The sequence below is a fragment of the Nanorana parkeri genome, unplaced genomic scaffold (genome assembly GCF_000935625.1).
Source record: "Nanorana parkeri isolate BGI_ZX_2015 unplaced genomic scaffold, ASM93562v1 scaffold1836, whole genome shotgun sequence".
NCBI classification, from domain to species: Eukaryota; Metazoa; Chordata; class Amphibia; order Anura; family Dicroglossidae; genus Nanorana; species Nanorana parkeri.
In genome coordinates this window covers 107,874-129,556 of record NW_017308104.1, presented here as the reverse complement: position 1 = coordinate 129,556, position 21,683 = coordinate 107,874, and the positions used below count along the sequence as shown (strand labels likewise).

The following is a 21,683-nucleotide window of genomic DNA, read 5'->3' as shown; positions in this document are numbered from 1 at the left end:
TATGTAACGTGTGGCGTAATCGTTGTTTTTGCGCGAAGGCGCACCCGACGCGTATTTACGTGTATAAGTGCGTGTGGGGGGGGACTTAAAACTTTTTGGGGAGTTTTTTTTAATATGAGACTTTTTTTTTACACTTAACGTGATTGCTATCATATAGGGGGCTAAAAATCCCCCAATGTGATAGCTAGAAAAAAATGACAGGTCCTATTTATGGAGACATCAGAGGACCCCAAGACCCATGATGTCACCTGGGGACCCCCAAAGAAGCTGATGAAGCAGAGAACTGCTTCCTCAGCTTATTCTACAGCTCTCAGCCAGAGAAATGACAGCTAAAGGCGGAAGTGATATAATATACATTGCTTCCGACTTTAGAAAGAGAAGAGGAGAGATCAGCGGTGGGGGAAATTCTGATATCTCTTCATTCTCTCAGAGCAGGCACGAGCAGCCGGTGTTCTCGGTCCCGTGCACCGCAGTGGGAACAGCGGTGCCCGGGATAACTAGCAAGGACAACGATGGGTGGTGTGCGGCGGGGGTGGCCGCCATGCGAGGTTATACAAGTGATCGGCAGGCTATAGAGCCGGCCGAACGCTTGTATAAAACAGCCGGTAACACTTGTTTACCTTTCTGGCGGGTCTCTGCGGGCACGCGCGCGAGCAGAAAACAAAAATCAGGTACATGTATGTCCACCCGCCAGGAAGGATCCGCCGTCCACCCGTATTTTTATGATGGGTGGATGGCAAGGAGTTAAAAGTATCATTTTGATCTTGAATGTTTCAGTACCCATATTAAAGTACAATTCTAGACAAACCCCTAAATACGAAGTTGAATTATAAATTGAAAAAAGGTTTACTGTTTTTCCTGCAATTCTGTTCAGCCAGTCCAATAATTCACATACCTTACCCACGCCGCACAACGGGTGACATTCCTATTTCCTGTATCATTTCCGCAGCAGTTTTAATTGCATAGTTTGGATGGTGAAAAAAAGCTAATCAACAATGTACACTAAGCACACAGGTAAAAGAGCACACTGTAAAGATGAAGAAATATTAGATTCATCTTCCTTGCTCAGCTGTTTGTCACGGCTCAATGAGTCACAAGACTATCTAAATAGAATAGAGAATTATAGGTCCTTTGGTGTTGACATACTGTAATTCACCAGACAACTGTTTGCAGGTGGAAGGGGGTAGCAATAAAGGACAGGTAAGGAAACTCTTCTCCCCTAGTGCCAGCAGTTTTCTCTCTACTTCTCAGTACTACCCTCTTAAAGAGACCCTGTCCCTGACATAAAAATTTAGAAAAACAGCACATGTAAAAAAAAGACTTTAAACTTATCCGGTCAGATAACCCTATTGTGACATCTTTGATCTGCTGCAAAACTACCCCGCACAGAGGATCTGCACATGTGACACATTTCCGAGTGCATCCTCCTCTGTGCTCTGCGATTCTTCCCGCCAGCCCCTAGTTCACTACAGGACACAATAGTGACCAGGGACTGTTGGGAGGAACCAAAGTGCATGGCATAAGATATATGCACCAGAAACACCCAGAAAGGTGTTAGATCTCCAGATGTTCTGGGTGGTCTAGCGCTGTAGCAGAACAAAATCGGCACCAAACCAGGTAGGTGTAAAGTCTCTTTTATAGCTGCTTCTTGTGATCTTTTTGTCAGCGACACAATGGCTTTAAAATAACATTTTAATCACATTTAAACTTAAACATTTTAATTACTAATTGCCACCAAGTTCAGCTGAGCCAATTGTTCAAACCCATAGAACACATTACAAGACATTTACCCTGAAGACCAACCACCCTCTAAAGTCTATGGGTGACCAGAGAGAGATTAGTTATATTTATATGGCGCAAAACAAAAAACGTACATTGTTTTATCTATAGCACTGGTCTGCCTTATTATTTTTGCATGTTATTAGGTTCAATCTTTTTCTTTTCTTACTGTTATTCTGAATAATATGTTATAATAATGATGATAATGATAATAACAATAATTATCATTATTATTGCACTATATTCCAATTGTGCTTAAACAAGCAATAGTAATTTGAAGGCCCTCAACTATGAAAGTGATGTAAAGAATGTTTATGGCCCACTGTAGGGTAAACTGTGTACTTCACACCTTCCCAGCTGCTTTGCCTTTTTTAATACTCTTTTGATCATTTTTATATCTTGTATTGCATTGTGTTTCCTTTTATGAACACTAAACGCAGAAATGTTTCACTTTTTCTGTCTGACCTAGCACACTGATTACAGAGTTGTCAGCAGCCGAGCTGTCGATAAACTACGATAAACCTGGGGATGCTTCTGTGCCGAGAAATATTAAAACTGGTAACTGTGCTGTGCAGGAGAAATGAGAGGAGGCCAAAGTAATATCAAAAATAAATAAATATGTAACATTTTGCATTGGATAACTTTAATGTAGTTATGCTCAATCACTTTTATTTATTTTTTCAGATCACCATCCTTTCCATAAAAATATCTGCGCATGAATATTTATTTGGCTGTAAGACAGAAAAAAGCGAGAGACGGGAAGTTTTACTTTATGTGGTGATAGCACAATATAGCATGGCGTAGTATAAGGCTAAAAGCAGTCAGTATACCTTAGAGCTTGTAAAAAGGTAATAAGAACATAAATGAGCTTACCACCAACACACACAGATGATGGATGCACATACAAAATTTCTGAGCATGACTTCTTTAATATCTGCACAAAAGAAGTGTTTTGTATTAGAATTGAACATGTCCATTACAGTGTGGTTTAAAGCTAAACAACAGGCAAGAATCTAAACACAGTTTAAATACATATTTGAAAAATAAATGACCTGCCAAATGATTTATAATTAAAACAGCCAGTTTTGTGAGCCCCTGTCTGACTGCCCTAGCCAGTTCACAGACCTTCCCCCAAAGCAGCAGCAGCAGCACAGCTTGGTCAAGAATACTGGTAGACACCCTCAACCTACTGACTGGACAATGAAGAGCAGAGGCATAAGAATAAGGTCATCCTTTTTTCTCATTATGCCTCTCCTCATATGACCAGGGTCCATGCCAGTACTCAGCCACTCAGCAGAGATTGATAGGCTTCTTGTTCTGCCCCACCTTGCCTCAGTCCGAGTGCTGCTAAAGGAAACTCTGCACTTGCATTTAGGATTAGCTTAAGATACGGAGTTCATTCAGAGTTCATTGGCAAGTCAATTTGAGCTTGTTAGGAATTATTTAAAGCTTCTCCAGATTATATTAAACAAACGTACAAAAGCTGCTAGTTTTTGTTTAGGGGAACTGTGTAAAGCACTTTTACTTGCCTGAACACGCAGGCTCCAAGACTGACACCTGCTCTGGCAGTCTGAGGCCAGTTGATGCCATAAGGTCTAATGCAGGTCCCATAGCCATACCAGATGCTGAAAGACAGTCCACATGCCAGAGCAGAGTAAAGAGAGGTGGGCATTGGCCGTGGGCGAAGTAGGATTGGGTAAGTAAAAGGCCTTTACACAACTCCCCTAGAAACTAATGAGCAGTTACAACTTGCAGGTATCACTGCAAGGATATATTTTATTTTTTACCTGGAGATAAAACATGTCAACGACTCGCTGCACCCCTTTGTTGACATACGGGAGCAGAGTTTATGACTCAGGTCCCAAACAGCATTTGGGAGCAGAAGTATCATAATGACATGTGTGCTCCTGAATGTGCAAAGGAGCGGAACAAGTCCCATAATGTCACAACTCGTTCCGCCCCTTTGTTGACATTCAGGAACAAACCTGTCATTTTGCGGTGATAGTTCGTTGAGATTGGTTATGTCGGCAGGTATTGGGTATTTTTCCTTTCAGCGAGGTGGCGGCCGTCGTCCATCGTGATTGACATGGATCTAGATTGCTGAATGACGTGATTGACATTTGGATTACATCGATTGACACTTTTTTAATAGAGCAAAAAACCTGTGTCAAAAACCTGTGCTGTGTTTTTTTTTCAAAGAAAGGACTTTACAATTCAGTGTGATGTGGTGTGTTTATTTACTATTGTACTGTTTATTCGGTGAATGAGTAGGGATAATAGCTACCTATTACTCATTTAAGAATTTGGGTGCTCCTTTAATGAAAGGGGACACCCAGATTCCTAGTAGCCCCCCTGCTTACAGACCCCCATGATCACAGTCCTGGCAGGAATACCAGACCTCGCAAAAAAACATGAACAGAGAGATTTGTGTCCTTCACATGAGTAAGATTTATTCAACATATGTTGGGCAGTATGATAGCCAGCATACTACACATCACAATAGGTTACATTAATTTTTAAGCAAAGGCATATTAGCATAATTAATGAGAAACATCCCAGTGACATCCCACACTGGGCAGGCACGTAAATACAAATCATCCAATAAGATTAAATTATTTATCACAACACTGAAACAGTTAATTGTCTGTAACCGCAAAGCCACTCCCAAATGTATTTTATTTTCAATCAAAAATCTCATCAAATCGAAAACCTTCATTTTGGGGAAATAACCCTATTCTAGTGGTTTTATGTGGTGAGCTGACCTTACTCTGGTGTCCTACACTATACCATATTTGGGAGCATTTATCGCCTTATCAGCTGCCAACACTCCAAGATGCTGCCAATAGCAGGACATTCTGCAAACCTATGAACTGCAGAATGAGGTTGATAATATTTGCAGAATTTGTAAAATATATTCTGCACAACTTGCAAAAAATAAAACTGATTAATGTCTACAAAACGTGAGACTTATGTATAAACAAAATGGAGTCTTGAACATGAATACAAAATTGATTATTTTGCTTAACCAACTTTTCCACCTCACCACTGGGCCAGAGTTGTTGGGAAGATGCCCTTGTCCTCATTGAGTTGAGGGCATGTAGCCTGGTATCGTCCAGGAGGCGGGGGGGGTGGCTGCACGCTCGTCCCACTCCTTTCCTGCTCTGCCAGGTTGCTGCATGGATCCAGGGTCTGGTAGGGATTGTAGGGGGGACACCACGCATTTTTTTTAGTTTTTTTGGCTTTGGGGTTCCCCCCTAAAATTCATGCCCGACCTCAAGGGTCTGGTATGAATTGGGGGGAACCCGCATGCTGGTTTTTTTATTATTATGTATTGTTTCTGTGGACTGTCAAAAGTTAAAAAGAAAAATGTTACTTTTTTTCTCTAATGTCACTTTGCTGCAACGAAAATTTGTTCGTAAATATCATTAAATTCATCCAAATCCTGAAGCAAATTGACTTTCGAACCCGAATCCCGAAAAATTAAAAAATGTAAAATCAAAAGCGAACGAACCAAATTTTTTGCTGGCTTATGGACAGCTTAAAAATGTAGTCCCACTTTTGCAGCAAAACAGGGATAATACCTATTTAATGTTTGTTACATGTTCTCATTCACATTGCATAACTTAAAATAAAAATACATTTTTAAGTGCTTTTTACTTGCTTGAAAATTGTACCTAGCTGACCCCACCCCCATCTGTATGTAATGTTAGGGAAGAAGCTGTGGCATGTTATGGTCACTAATTAACACTGTACTGTGGCGGCAGATTTCATCATCACTTGTAAACTAGATTTGAACACAGTCTATCCTAACAAAGAGTTAAAGGCTTGAAGGCATGGTATGTTACTGAGAAGATGTTAAGTCTTACCCTCAGTTTGATGACCAGCTATTGTTACTTTTAAACTCCTCAGAGTAGCTTGGACTTTGCACAAAGGCCTTTACCAAAGAGACAGCTAAAAGGTAACACATTTTCAAAAATTAATTTTGGGTATACTGTGTGAATGGGAACACATGACAACAATACAGTGGGGTTTTCTGAAACTTGACTGCAAAAGTAGAATTGCACATTTTAAGCATTTCCATCAATGTGATTTATAATATGTGCAACAATGGGGTAGGAGCTAAGGACCACTTATTATATGATAACACAATACTGAATAGCCTTATTATCTCAGTTTCAGAATGCAACTTTTCCAGAAGCAGGTTAAACGCATGTCCCTAGCCCTATGTAAATACAGCAACATTTTCCAAGTGGATGTGTAGCGATGTAAAATATATGTATCCTGACAGTAAAAGAGATAAACGGTTTGCAGATGAAGCAAGCAACTAAATATCTTCCTGTATGTGCTAAGTGCTACTAAAACTCAGCAGAAAAAAAATGTTGCCATAAAAATGAAACACGTTTCTGTTTTATTTGATCTCTTTATCGGGGTTCTACGAGAATGGTGATGCATTGCTGCATGCTGGGAAACTGGCTGCCACCACAGGGAATGAACACAAACCAGCTACAGAATGAAGAATGTCCTTTCATTCTGGTGATATGTCAGGAGTGCCAGAAAAGCATTGATTATGTGCCATTATTATAGATGCTTATTACACATTCATCTAGAAAAGAGTACAGTAATATCTGTTAAATAATGTAATAATTGAACAGGGCATTAAATAACCCTAACTGTCCTCATAAGGAAGATTGCTGCTAAATTTCACTATCAACGTTCCCTGTAAAGATACAAAATTCACTCACAGCCCTTATCTCAGCACACTTCAGGGACTTGTAGGCTCAAGTACTGCCATATTGTTGCTAATATAATGTGATAGCTAAAAATGAAAAGTTATCATGAGATACTTCATGAGATAGTGTGCTAATTACAAGTTCCTACAGTTAGAAAATGTATGCAGAGGTTAAAAAATATTTTATGATGACATATGGTTAGAACTATAGGCTTGCATTGGAGATCTGGGTCCTGTCACGACTAAGGACATAAGTGTGGGCATGTTCTTCTTGTGTTGGTACGCGCTTCCTAGACTGCTTGTGGTTCCTGGCACAAGGGGTCATTCAAACCTGGCTGTTCTGATGCATTGCATTATGTTGTGAGTTAACATACATTGCATTAAGGCAGTTAATTCATTTTGGACGGACTGCCAATCAACCACAGGGGACAAAAAAAAAAAAATGTTCCCCTTTTTTCCCTCCCTATCCTGTCTACAGGACTGTCTGCACTAGCCTCTGCAATTGTTTTGCAAATGCATGTGGGGCATCTCTGATTGTTTAATCACTGCTGTATGTTGATTGATTGTTTTTTACTGTATATATCTGTTTGTTACACTTTGGCATTTGCTTATCACCTTGATAAAGGGGTCCATGCACAGTCCTGAAACACCCTTTGTGCTATGCCTTACAAGTACATTCCTCTGGTTATGCAGTGCTTCCACTGTCGTGCACTAAACATTAATCCACAAGCCTCGGGTTTTGCGTGCGATATGAAATTTTTGGCTTACTGTACCTTTTTTCCACCACAGCACCCTACAACGTGCATTACAGTGCATTGCAGTATGCTGCAGTGTTATTAATTCAAAATGAATAACACTGCAACACACCAATGCACGGTAGAGTGGGTGAATTCAGGTTTATACAGACTGGTGGATTAAATGGTTTCTGCCCCAAACTAGCCGTATTGTGTATTTGTATGACTGCTATGGAGACATTAGATTAGCTCATCTGTGGTGTTATGTGACTTTTCCAATGAATTTTGAAAAGATATCCAACATAGAAAACAAATAAATGATTACCAGTAACTGCCATTTTGCTTCTAAAATAGTATAGAGGTAGTACATTGTTCCTAAATACTAGCAGTTTGTTTTTTAATCAGAAGCATCAGTGGTAATTTTTTCATCACATAAATATTATGAACTAAAGGACTGTACCTTAGTAGATTTTAGGTAAATTTACTTGCTCATACATGTTTGGCACTAATGCTTATAACACATGAGGTTCAATTCTAAAAACATAAGGAAAACCATGTGACTGTAATTTTCTAATCACATTTAACTCAGCTGTTAGCTTTGTAAATTGAGTCTATAAAAGTTAGCTACACATTTATTACACCTAAAAAAAATGGTATTATACCCAAAATAGCTAGCTTATAGCTTGCTTGCCCATTATATAAACCTAACACCTGACACTAATATCTCAATTTAATCCTTAAAGTATGTCTAAAATTATTTTATTTGTATTTTTGTTTTGTATCGCATGTGGAAAGATAGAATCTTTGTTATATCTTTCTTGCAGTCTGTGACTGTTGGAGAGACTCACCCTCTCCATTTATTCTGGTGTCCACTGTCACCATAATGTGAGTGGAAAAACAACAAAAAATACGTTTTACATGGGAACAGAAATATAGGGGAAATCTTCTAAAGAGGTAACCTTTTCAATGACAACTGTCTAAAAGGGGGTTTACCCTACCACTGGAGAGACCTTCTCTCACTTCATGTTGCGTCTGACGGACAAGAAGTAAAAGGAAATCTCCCAAATGCGACACTAACATGGTTTTTACTATTTTCTATTGTATCCAAAAATAAATGTAAAAGTTTACGGTTTAGATACTGTATACCTCAAAGTTTTAGTTCTGGATAGAGTGGCAAATGGCTAGAACTACTGCTGTCTGTAACCCCAACAGGCATAATTCTTCTCACTTCTTATCCTAGTGACAACGTTGTCCCCAGAACAGGGGATGTGGAATTTAAATTGGCAAATCATATGATTTTGGATTTGCACACAGATAAGTAATGACGGAGTGCTTTGTGTATGCCTATACGGTACTGCTGTTGGGATCTAAAGGGAATGTAGACTAAAATGCATCAAAATATACAAATGCTTAGCAAAGCATTGTACTCAGAGGAATAGTGCCTACAGCATCTAATGGGTATTCTGTTTCAAAGACGGTGCTCTCTGCTGCTATTCTGCAAACCTTCCGATCCTACATTATTTGCTGTGTTTGTCGATCTGCAGTCATACTGAATGCATGTTTTAAAAAAATATAAGGAGTGTTCTAACTATGTACATGTTCACAAGAAAAGAAACTGGCATGCCACACAGGGTTGCTGCATTGTCATCTTAGTGAAAGAAGAAGTTCCTTTGTGTGAAAAAACAATCTAAGTTGTGGTAAATTTCCAAGTCTTTGTTCCCTGTAACTCAGACTTTTAAAAAAAAAATGAAAATGCTTAAAAATAAGTTTTTTACCCTCCTGAAAGCTACTCTCATATGAGCTCCTATGGTCTACTCCTACTGCCATGCACTATGACCAGCTAGATGTATTTTTAGGAACTGTGTTGTCTAATAACCAAAAAGCCATTGTTGGTTATTAGACAATTCTTGCATGATATAGCAAGATGTAGATGGTAGATACAAAAGCACATGCACTGTGATGTAGGTGCATCTGACTGCCTCAAAGGGCCTTGGGAACAGCACTGTAGACAACCAAATTAATCCTTGGCAGAACAGTAGAGCTTTGGACCGACCTCAGTTGTTGTTTTCCCAATCAGCTCCATAGATTTACCTAGCCACCTTATTTTAAGATACAAGAGGTGCGCCACAAGATCATAGGGTTGCTGGGAGTGCCACTTTCAGGTAGTGGGAAATTTGGAGGGGGAGTGAAATGATGCCCCTTGCCATTGTAGTCAGTCTAGAGAACCTATTTAATTCTGTTCTTGCCTAGGTCATGAAACAGATGGGCATGGAGTTTACATGTCTGTGCATTATTAGACATATATACAATACAGGAAAGATCATCTAGTTTTAACAGATATTGTTACCCCAGTTCAAGGGTATAGTTATCTGGCTCCCATGGCAAAGTGCACTCCTGAGCTAAGACATATTGTGCTTGCACATCTGCATATACAGTGGCCATACCGGAGAAGGGTGCAACAGTTGCCTGCTGGCTCTAGGGTTACCATCTTTTGGTCCATTGAAAAGTAAATAAAATGGGGTTCAGGTGGTTAAGCAAGGGTAATTTAGTCATAATAAGCATGAGAAAACAGAGCCATGGTTTCACTAAGATAAAGATAATCATCTTCCACCTGGAAACCATGGTTGCTTATGACTTATCAAAAGTCATACAGTAGTTATACAACGTCACTAGAGATACTAACACAATATACATCATTAGCCTTATTCTAGTAATATTGAACTTTTGATATAAATCACTAGTCGTATTCTAGTAATATTGGCCATTGATATTAATCATTAGTCCTACTCAGGTAATATTGAGCATTGATAGGGATATCTTTTATCTACAATTTATAATTTACTGATCCTGTAATGGGCCTTTTAACAATTTATTCGAGACCTGTATTCCTAACTGTTCCAAAGATAGTGAGAAATGTAGAAACTACAAAGATTGTGAATATATATATATGTATTGCTTCTGACCTGAAGAAGAGAGGTTCACTCTCGAAAGCTTGTCTTTTATATATTTTGTTAGTCCAATAAGAAAGGTATCATTGCACACTGCAATACTGCGTTTTTGTCTTTTTTGACATCTTGTCTACTGGACTAATACGGCTTACCCATTTATATTGCACTATATATATATATATCTATATATATATCTATCTATCTATCTATCTATCTATATATATATATAGATAGATAGATAGATAGATAGATATATATACACACACACACACACACACAGGTATATACTCCATTCTACATTGAAGTTTGTTATACATTTATTTAAATGTACCTTATTTTGTTTGCTGGTAAGTATTTCAAATGCGTAGCATTGCACAAAGCTAACAATTACTTGCATAAAATAATAGGCAAACTACCCCAGGGTCTCCTTTAATCAATGTAGCTTGTTCATTCCTATCCCACTGTGTGATGCACTGAATCCCTGTGTGGTAGCTAACGTAATATAGTATGTTTTAAATATAAAATCTGTAACTTTACTGCCACACAAGTAATGTTGATCCAACAGCAAAACATGTCTCGGAGGCGAAGAGCTTAAAAAGCAAATAAAACAGACCACAACTGAATTTAATGTAACCCTCGGGCAGGAAATACATCTAAGCTTTTAGGAAAATGCATCTCACTGCATCAAATAAAAGATAATTGACAGGTGATATAGACAGAGAAAGTTAATAGTGTGCAACAGTGAAATACATGTTGTTTCTCAAAGAAAACATGAAAGAGACCTTTTTCTCCAATCGCTTTCTGACACAGGTGTTAAACACAGAATACATACCACAGTCTACACAGTCAGTATTTCTTAGATTAAAGAGCCCTTTTTGGTACCATATTTGATTAAAGGAGAACTATGAGGTGAGTGCTTTTCACTCACCTCATAGTTCTAGCCGACTTGTGACAATGAAACTGTCACAGGTCGGCTCAGTAGATCGGGAGGTGAGCGAACACAGGAGCACAACATAGTCAGCCTGCCACTTTACCTCTGCTTCCAGTGCCTTAATCTCAGGCTTCATCTGAATCTTTCTGGAACTCCAGGCCGTCTCAAACCCAGCTTGCTTCTTACGCAGTCTATTCACCAAGCTGCCGTAGGCAGCTAAGCCGAACCTCCAGCAGGCTACTCGCTGCTGTTCGGTCTATTCTTATAGATGCCGAACAGTAGTGAGCAAATAGCCGAATGCCGGTGAGCGGCATTTGGCTCGGCTGTTCTACTCGGTCCCTCTGTGGAACCGAGCAGAACAGAAAAATAGTTTTAAAAGTAGAAAAAAAAATAGAAAACGATTGTGTGGAGCTAGCAGTGACAGCTACCTCCGCTCAACTGTTTTCAATTGGCCGGCGGTTCTGCTGCGGTCAAAAAAAAAGAAAAAAAATGTTTCACCATTTCGCCTCTGCTGCTGTCAATCACTAGTGGGGACCTGATGGAGAACTGCAGCAGTGGGCGGGTGCAATAGCTAGTTTGCTATTGGCTATTGCAAATTGAAATAGCCAATAGGAATCTAGCAATGCATTCCTATGGTGAAAATATTTTTTATTCTGACACCAGCCAACGGCTCCGTGTCAGAATAAAAAAAAAAGCCGTGTTTCTCTCATGGGCGGCTGGGAGCGGGAGACTCCCGGAGCGCCCGGGAGAGTTAGGCTGTCTGGAGATCAGTGTCCCTTGTTAGCTGGTAACCATGGACGCTGACCTCTCTGCAAGTGGCCAGAGCCAGCCGTAAGATCACGGCTGGCTCCACCCAGCTGTCAGAAGCAGGCTGTCGGCCGGCCAATGGCCGGTAGCTGGGCCAGCTTCGGCTTTCACCTTGGCTCAGTCGAGCCGAAGCATATGCCTTCGGCTCAACTGAGCCGCCCGGCCGACTTCGGGAGCTGTACGGACTATACTGAATAGCCCGTACAGCAGCCCTTCGGTTCCACTGAACCGAAGGGGTCCTGGGGCCGAAGCTAGCTGAAGGATCGGCCGAAGCTATGGCTAGATGCTTCGGCTGCTTCATGAATAGACCCCATAGTCTCCATAAAGAGAACCTTTCACCTCAAAACAGTATCATATAGGGACTTGTTATCCCCTGTGTGATAGCAATAAAGTTAAGTGAAAAACAATTAAAAAAGTTAAAAAAAATTAAATTAAAATTAAAAAAAATTTAAACTAACCCTGCTTCCCCCCGTCATCTGCATGGGAATAAACACACGCATAGGGCATCCCCTATTCCACTGTGTACCATATTGTGGCAGCGCTCTCTACAACGCATTAATCGTAATGCCGCCAGCCTCTCTTCCTCCTTCACAATTTTTATGATGCAATTGGCAACTTTTTTCCTGTAATTAGCCACACTTTCACCCTCCATGGGCCCATTGCTGAGATCAAACACAATAGGGAGAGCACTAGGCCTCCTCCCTCGAGAAGGGGGACCCCCAGAGTCCTCCCCAGGATCCATTATGGCCGCCTGGGGGAAGTTGGCTCACTCCAGCCCCCTGGTCTCTTTACACTTGGATGACCGCAATATGAGATTCAAAGTGTCCAATAATAGTTGGGCTAGGTGGTGTCTAATATTCAGGTACCAGGTGGCAAGGTGTATACCTTGTATACCTATTTTTTTTTTTAAGTTTCTACTACTGCCAATTGCAATTCCAGCCCTAAAGGAGATCTTTATATCAAATCATATAGAGAACCATTTGGTTATAGTATCTTTTGAATCCAATCAAATCCTTATCTCTTTCTAAGCCCTGATGAAGAGGGAGTGTTGTTGCCAAAATGTGTTGTTTTTTGTTTGCTTATATTGTGAACAATTAAAAGCACTTTTGGACTTCACCTTTTGGTTTGGTGCCTTTTATTTCTGAATATTGAGTCACTTTTGTTTACCCAACTATGGAATGCTGTTTTGTTTGGGAGCTGCCTTGTGAGCGCAAATAAGCGTATTTTCCTTCATCTAGACAATCTGAGTGAGCATGGAAATACCAGCACCTCTTAAATGTGTTCCTTTTAAATGTGTTCCCATTTATTTACTTTTAAACAACTTTTTTATATGAGATAAAAATTACCATTTAAAGCAAAGCCATCAAATTATTTTTATATATGAGTTGTCCAGTAATTGTTTTTTGCTCAGCTTGTTGACCCCTAATTATCATAGTAATGGCCAGTCTTTGTACCCCAGCATTAGTGATTTATTTATCCTTCTCAGTATCAAAAGAAAGTTGGAGCACTTGGGACAATGGGGTTGATTTAATGAGTTATTATTGCAAATCATAACAATTCATCAATTCAATTATTATGTTTTGCACTGATTACTCATCCTCTGTAAAAGGAAATCAGGTGTAGGATAGAACACTTTTAAACTCACTCTGTTTATTTAGAACCTTATCAGTGCTGTTAAATGTTACAAAAAATTCAGCCTTTATAATTAATTTCAGAGAGACAGATCATGATGTCGCTGCCCTCCATCGAATAAGAAAACATCTGGTATCCTTAGTTACCCAAGAGATAATAACGTCCTTCATAACAAATAATCTGTATTTATCTGGTACCCAAGAGATAACAACGTCCTTCATAACAAATAATCTGTATTAATCTGGTACCCAACAGATAACAACGTCCTTCATAACAAATAATCTGTATTACATACAAAGAATTAAAAACCATATAAGTAAAATTGATACGTGCATGCTTTCATCATCATAGTACATAATACCTCCAAAAAAACTACTCCAGGTTAACATGATTGAGGCACAATGAATCACAGAATACATAATTTACATAATTGAATTCATAGACAATGTTCTTTGAATCATACGCATAAAACAGCCTCTTCTAAATATGGTAAAGGGGTAGTTGGTATTCTCAAAGTGCTTCGTGCTCCAAGAGCTTCCTCGGAAGATGGAGGGAGATCTAAATGACCACAAAATCAATGGATATACCCAGAAGGGATAATATCCACCCAAATTTGATATTAATGTTACTATATTGGCAATGATAACACCTACCGAACAAGAAAGCAATTTGTGTGTATCCAGCTGGACCAACAAAGACAGGACCCAGAGCCCAAGGAGTGTCAGTAAAGGACAAACCCCCAGGATGGTAGGAGTGGGAGCGATAAGATGAAAATCCTTGTATTACAGATCTCCTAGACCAACAGGATAAGGTGAAGATATAACTATGACCAGAACAACATTTCCCAGGACCCTAACATTAGCGAGAGTCTAATATTCAACTACTAAAATGACCAGCTACAAAATTTCCAAATGGCCAATATATTATAATATAAGTAAAAATGATCAGCTCCTAGAAGCCAATGCTTAAGCCCAATATTGAGAAGCCATATGAAAATAAAATAAAGATAAAGAGGCCATGGACAAAGAAGAAAACGAAAATTACATCTAATCCAAAAATGCGCGTGGTCGATTACCGCAATTCGTCCAGGTGCTTTCTTTTAATTACTGCTGATTCAACCTTGCGATAATCGAGGCAGGATGGGGCCGTCATACGGAAATCGTACGACGGTTCGATCATCGGACGAAAAGTTTTGTCCGATGTTCGCAAGGTGTATGGCCAGCTTGACACTGAGCCAAGCTAGACCAAAGTAAGTATGCATAATACTTTTATACCTGGAGTTCAGCTTTATTTAACTAAGCTAATTGAACATTCACTTTCATTAGCAAACATTCTCTACTGCTTTATGAAGGCTTAAGACTCAGCGGCATATTCTCTATTGGATGAATATTGGTGTTTGACATAACATCATGCTAATGTTCATTGCAAAATTGTAACTATACAAAGATGTATATAAGCTAATCTGGGGCCTGACACAAAAGTGGACTGGAACTCTACAGCAACTTCTTGTTACTAAACACAACATGATGATGATGTAAATGTTGCAAGCAAGAGAAAAGGGAGGCTGATTTACTTATGGAGTTGAGATTCTTCACTTAATACATTGTGTGAATATTCACTTCTATTACTCAATCATATTAAAAACATATTACTGTTTAATTATTTCATCTGCACATTACTGGTTAATTAAAGTAAATATTCACACAATTTATTGTGTGAAGATTCTCAACTTCTCCAGTAAGTCAGCTTCTTTAATTAAGGTCAAGGCCCATGGAATGCAATAGGGCGGCTAGCGTATGGCCACTCAGTTGTATTCTATAGAAACTAACTGAACAAACACTTTTTACACTATACACTATAACAGAGCACCCCATTATATGTATTAATGTGTAATAATTGTCTGCTCAGCAGTAGCACTTGACCAACAATTCCAATGAATTTAAACAAGTCCTATATCCCTTTAATCAACCATTGAACTTTCATAAATAAAAAACAAATTCATGCAATGCATATAACAATACTCTCTCCATTGTCTAAAATGATATGTTATTAGGTCAGTATGGAAATAAACTTTTTTTCTAGTACATAATGTAAGATTGTAGGAAAAATAAATCTTATCGGGTTACAGTTATTAAACTTGTACTTCTGCTCAAAGACTAACCTAACTCCACTTGGAAATTTACGAACAGTCCATTAACTTTGTAGTACTTACCGAATTAATGATCCCTCCTAAAGCTTTAAATCCACCACCAACAGCAAACACCTGTTCGACGGAGTCAGCAATTTTTACCAGCTTGAGGAAATGAATGGAAAGTGTTTAGAAAGTTCATATTGATAAAAATGTTTTGGCAGTTTAAAGGAATGCTGGTAGATGCACACTTATATTTTACCTGAATAAATATTAATATCTAAATAATAGATATGGGCACAGTAGATATGGTAGAGTTTGGTGCATGTTTTTTTTTTAAGTTCTGAAAGTAAAAAGTCTATAGGTCAATTTACATGTGTTGCCTTCAGACAGGCCACTAAAAGAAAGTGGCTGTCAATTTATCCTAATGTGCCAAAAATCGGACATGCATCATTTTTGACAATAAACTGCAACACATTACCATGCATTGCAATGCTTGGAGGTCCACTCTAGTTGTGATGCATTTTGCTGCTGTTCAAAATAATACATTAGAGTTCAGCCACATCTGAAGGACTATAATTTGCAACAAGGTACAAAGTCTATACAGAACAGATACTGCTGGCTCTTTTTTTGATCTGCCCTGTGATTCACACCTGTGGCTGAACTAAACGGCTATGTGATTTTCATTGGTGATCATCATAGCAGGCAAATAAAACTTTGAGGCTATTCAGTAGCACAGTACAAATATGAGGTCAATTACAACAACCAACCAGATTTTACTGCAGTCAACTAAGCTAAAGTGTATGTCAGCCAAAACTTTTTTCTTTGGTTTTGAATAGAATTCAATGAACCCCAATTCATGCTAGAACCCTTGTCAGATTTGAATTGCTGCCTGTGCCCTTGCAGAGGAGATTTACCCTCACTATTAGTCCTGGTTAGGGATGAGCTTCAGGTTTGGATTGAACATGAGTTGAACCCAAACCCAGCCTCTTCGCAGTTCGGCGAATGGTCGGATATTAGTAAACAAGCATGAGACAGAAGACTTTTGCAGCAATAGCACTAACACCGCAAAATGACAGTTCCCCAGCTGACTGGTGCTGGTAAACAGACTAGCCAGGGGCATCCTGGGTGACATCATTGACCAAATATGGTCATTTGTTGACCTACTGCTGGACGGGGAATTTTGTTTCCTAATAATGGACTTTTTCATGGTGTGGGTTTTTAATTTTCTTTTTACCCTTTTTTGGAGAATGAATGTGCCTAGAAGGGGGGCTGGAGATCTGGGGTTCCCTTATTCTAAAGGAGGCTTCCATATTTTGAAGTCCCACTACCTCACAACCCCCATATGATTTTGGGGGACAGGATGTGGGGATGGGGGGCCTTGTTTCCTCAATAATGGGGGCAATGCACCTTGCAAGGGGGAGAAGGTGTTGTCATCCCTCTTGCAAGGTAACCACAAAATATTGAAGGTATGTGTTCTGGTATGGTTTGGGGGTGCACAATCATTGCCCCCTTTTCTGGTCATCCAGGTTGCATGCCTGAATAAGGTTAAAAGGAACCCCACACTGTTTTTTTGTTTGTTTGTTTTTAATGGTACTGGCCCCACAAGAAAAGAAAAACAGCATGAAGTTTCCCTAAAAATTCATAACAGACCCTTATCCAGGCATGCAACCTGCGTGGCCATACTAGGGCACATGCCTTCAACTTTGAAAATGGTACCTTGCCTTGGGAGGGGGTGAGAGGAGCCCCTTTACAAACACTTTAAAATGTATTTTTACTTCTAATGGTCACCCTGCCCTCCCAGGTACTTCTCAGTACTACTGAACTAATCCAAGCTGACAATGCCTATATTGTCTAGTAACAAGAAAAGCGCTTTATAGGCTGCAGCACAAGTTTTTTCCTCACTATACTCCAGTCCTACTTTTATGGACTCCTTGCAATGAGCACGACCTGTGTATGGGACAAATGGAGGGTTTAAAGTGCATTTACACTAAAGGCACATCTACGCATAAAACCAAACATTTACAGTATTGAAGTTTACTAGTCCTTAGGTAAGGTGGCTGCATTAGTTTACATTTTCCAGGCTAAGAATATTTAGAGTTTGTACAGAAATTACCTGGTGATCTTGCCAGAAATGCAGTGTCCTTGACACTTCCAGTTTGAAAATTAGAGCACAAACATCCTTTATCTTTCTTGTGTAAACCACTAGTCCCAGCATGAACAAAAGCAGATATATTTGTCCAGCTTGTGTGACAACCATGGTTCCCTCCATACATACAATGGAGACATGAGTGTAGATATGCGTGAATGAACAGGAAGTCCTTTATTTGCATGATCACCAGGTGACAACACAGGCAAAAAAAGCCTAAAAAAGAAAAGTAATGAAGCCACCGTATCTATGGGCTGGCAAGCTGCTCTATATTATATTTTTGTTTTTAGGTTTGGATACTCTTCAAAGAGATAATTGACCAGATGGACATGGCTATGGACAACTGCAGTTTGCATACCCTTGTAGATGTTAAGATGCTCAATTAATTAGGGTTCTTTTGTCAGGTTCGGGTGAGTTTCTGTAACCTTAGGTAAAACATAATCCTGCACACTAAACTACACAAAGAAATGACTTGTGTACTATGCCAAAGTAGGATAGGTGCATTAGTAAATATACTTTACATTGCCTGCATTTGTTGCTTGATTACCATTACAGGCAAGCCAGACAGTACATAGTGTGAAGTCTAAAGTAACCTTGAACTCTTGTTGCTAGCCACTCATGTTCACCAACAGATTAATCCTAAAATATTTATTTCTACACGTAATGGCATACAGAAGCTTTGTGTTTTTGTGCAAAATTTGCGACAATGAATATATTCTGTAATAACTACCTGATCATAGACGAAATCAAGAACTCCTACGCAGTAGACTCTTGCTCCCATTGCTCGGGCTTTGTCAGCCTGTATTTAAGACAGAAAAACATTTCAATATAAAAATGTTTCCCTGGAGCATACATGAAAACCCATAAAGAAAGCCAGTACTCACCTGCTTCACAGTCAGAACAGGGATCTGGTCAGCGAGCTTACCATCCGTCAGGGCAATTATTATGGTGGCTGTACTTTTTCCTCCCGCATTCCTAATCTGTTCATTCGCCTGAAAAGTCAAACATAAAGCAATGTAAATACAATGTGAAAAAAATGTCTTTTAATTTTGTTAAACTTCCCCTTCTTTATAAAATGTTGCCTGTTTTATAATAATATTTAATCCAATATTCAATTCACAGGATGCCTTTGACACTCCAGCTGTGGTGAAACTACAACTCCCATCATGCATTTGACTCTAGGCGTCATGCCTGTGGCTGTTACAGTTGTGCAATGCATCATGGGGCTTGTAGTTCTGGGGTTGCCTAACCCTGGTAGGTGTTTTTTGTTATCTGCTATCTCATTTCAAGTAGCTGTAGTGTTGGATCCTGAAGATTGTAGTGGTGCCTGTAACTGTGAAAAAGACTGAAAGAGACTGAGAGGTAAGTATTGTGCATGCATTTAAAAGAGAAACTGTTGTTTAGCTATATTTATCCTAATGACAGTGCCTCTTTAATACCCACCATTTCTAGAGAAAATCACATTTTTATTTTACGCATGCCACCAACTAGCTGTGTATGTTCAGATGCCGGAGCGTACCATCCACAGCAGAGCACACTTGTTAGAAAATTCACTGGATGTAGGCTTTAGTCTGTGTACACATATTCACATGCATAGTATGAATGAAAATATTAATTTTAAATGGCATCCAGATGTACTCACTACAATGCAAGTCAATACACCTTAGGGACCAGGTGTGGTTGGCACACCTGCGTGTATTGACAGCACACTAAAAATTAAAGAGCTTTCTTAAACTGACACTAAACTCAGGAGTTAAATCCTAAAAATACATTCAAGTACTTTACCTATTAACAAAAATGTATCTTATTTGTGTATCACTCAGCTTTAGATTCTCAAATCATGTTGGAATTCATGCTAACACTGCCCTTCCTTCTGGAGGGTGGCTACTTTTGTTCCCCATGGTCCCTGTGTGTGGTGTAAAGTAGCCACCACTCCAAGCTTGCTCTTGTGATGGACTACAATCTCATGTTTAGTTTACTAATTTGTATGGAAGTTATAGGGGTCTATTCACGAAGCAGCCGAAGGATCTAGCCGTAGCTTTGGCCGATCCTTCAGCTAGCTTTGGCCCCAGGACCCCTTCGGTTCAGTAGAACCAAAGGCTGCTGTATGGGCTATTCTGGGCGGCCGGGAGCGGGAGACTCCCAGAGCGCCCGGGAGAGGTTTTTTTTCTTTTTTTTTCACGGCAGCAGAACCGCCGGCCAATAGAAAACTGTTGGGTGGAGCATGCTGTCACTGCTAGCTCAGCACAATCGTTTTCTATTTATTTTTTTCTACTTTTTTTACAATTTTTCTGTTCTGCTCGGCCCCTCTGAGGGACTGAGCAGAACAGCCGAGCCCAATGCCGCTCAGCGGCATTCGGCTATTTACTCACTGCTGTTCGGCATCTATAAGAATAGACCGAACAGCAGAGAGTAGCCTGCCGGAGGTTTGGCTTAGCCGATCCAGATGTTGGATCATGTTAGCCATACCTCCCAACTATCCCTCATTTAGAACCAAATCCCACTGTCCTTATTTCCTCCTCAGCTGTCCCACTTTTTGGTACAGATATCTATGAAAAGATGCTACTTAAAAGAGAACTATGGGGTAAGTGTTTTTCCCCATAGTTCTCTTAAGGGTCACGGGAGGACATATACTAGCATTCTCCTGTGACCCAAAGCTCAGTATATTGCGAGCTACAGCTCGCGGTATACTGAGACCGCCACAGCCGGGATGGATCCCGACATTACTGTTGAGATCCACCCAGCTGCGTGAGTGACAGCTGGCTCTGCCTATCTAGAGGCAGAGCCAGCTGTACCCGCCCCCTACCACGTCTGTTCCTCCAGTCAGCGCTGGAGGATCGAAGCGGGGAGAGGGGAACCCCTGCAGGGAGCAGTGACTAACAGTCACTGATCTCTGAAGGGAGATGATCGAGAAGTGAGCGAGCGACGTTATGTGTTTGCTCACTTCCTAATCTATTGAGCCGACGTGTGACAGTTCCATTGTCACAAGTCGGTTCAAACTATGAGGATGAGTGATCTTCACTCACCTCATAGTTCTCCTTTAACTACCAAAGTGTTATTCTGCACTAAAAATGGTTCCCCTTATTGGCGGTGTGGCGTGGGGTGTGTCCAGTATAAAAAATTGCAGATGAGATAGAGATAGAGGTAGAGGTAGATGAGATAGAGATTAGATAGAGGGAGGAATCTATATAGCTTCAGGAAATAGAACCATGCAAACCATATAGAAGGAATTGTGTAACATTTAGCTTCAGTAGATTAGACGGAACATAGATTAAGGTGGAATAAGCAGTTTTCCTGATTTGAGCACAATTGCACTGCTTGCTGAATTGCATTGGCAGTTCACAAATTAGCTGTTTGTTGCTCATCCCTCTTTCATATAAGTACAGTCTCTCAGACAGTGTAATGAGAATCATGCAAGAAGCTGAAAGAATTGATTATACAATTCACATTCACAATGATTATTTGTCTCATTGCACTAAAGACACATAGGGGTCTATTCACAAAGCTGCCGAGGGCAGCCGAGTGAATGACCGATCAGAAGTGAAGTGAGCCGAACACTGTTCGTCTATTCACTACAGGCTGGTACGGCTGATTTCAGCCGTATATCGGCTGAAATCAGCCGTACATCGGCTTGCTTCGTGTGGCTTCGGATCAGCCGAACATGCTGAGCATGTTCGGCTGATCCGAAGCCACACGAAGCAAGCCGATGTACGGCTGATTTCAGCCGTATATCGGCTGAAATCAGCCGTACATCGGCTTGCTTCGTGTGGCTTCGGATCAGCCGAACATGCTGAGCATGTTCGGCTGATCCGAAGCCACACGAAGCAAGCCGATGTACGGCTGATT

At 40.0% G+C, this 21,683-nt stretch overlaps 1 protein-coding gene across 2 annotated transcripts in view; it reads right to left on the bottom strand.

Annotated features, from left to right (window-relative positions):
- Window positions 1-21,683, bottom strand: part of ANTXR2 (anthrax toxin receptor 2) — a 175,852-nt gene that overhangs the window by 98,688 nt on the left and 55,481 nt on the right. For both annotated transcript variants that reach the window (XM_018571779.1, XM_018571780.1), the window contains 4 exons: window positions 18,722-18,829; window positions 18,568-18,636; window positions 15,773-15,853; window positions 2,653-2,713 (listed from right to left, as the gene is read on the bottom strand). In XM_018571779.1, coding sequence (XP_018427281.1) covers window positions 2,653-2,713; window positions 15,773-15,853; window positions 18,568-18,636; window positions 18,722-18,829 — 319 coding nt within the window. The remainder of the gene's footprint in view (window positions 1-2,652; window positions 2,714-15,772; window positions 15,854-18,567; window positions 18,637-18,721; window positions 18,830-21,683) is intronic.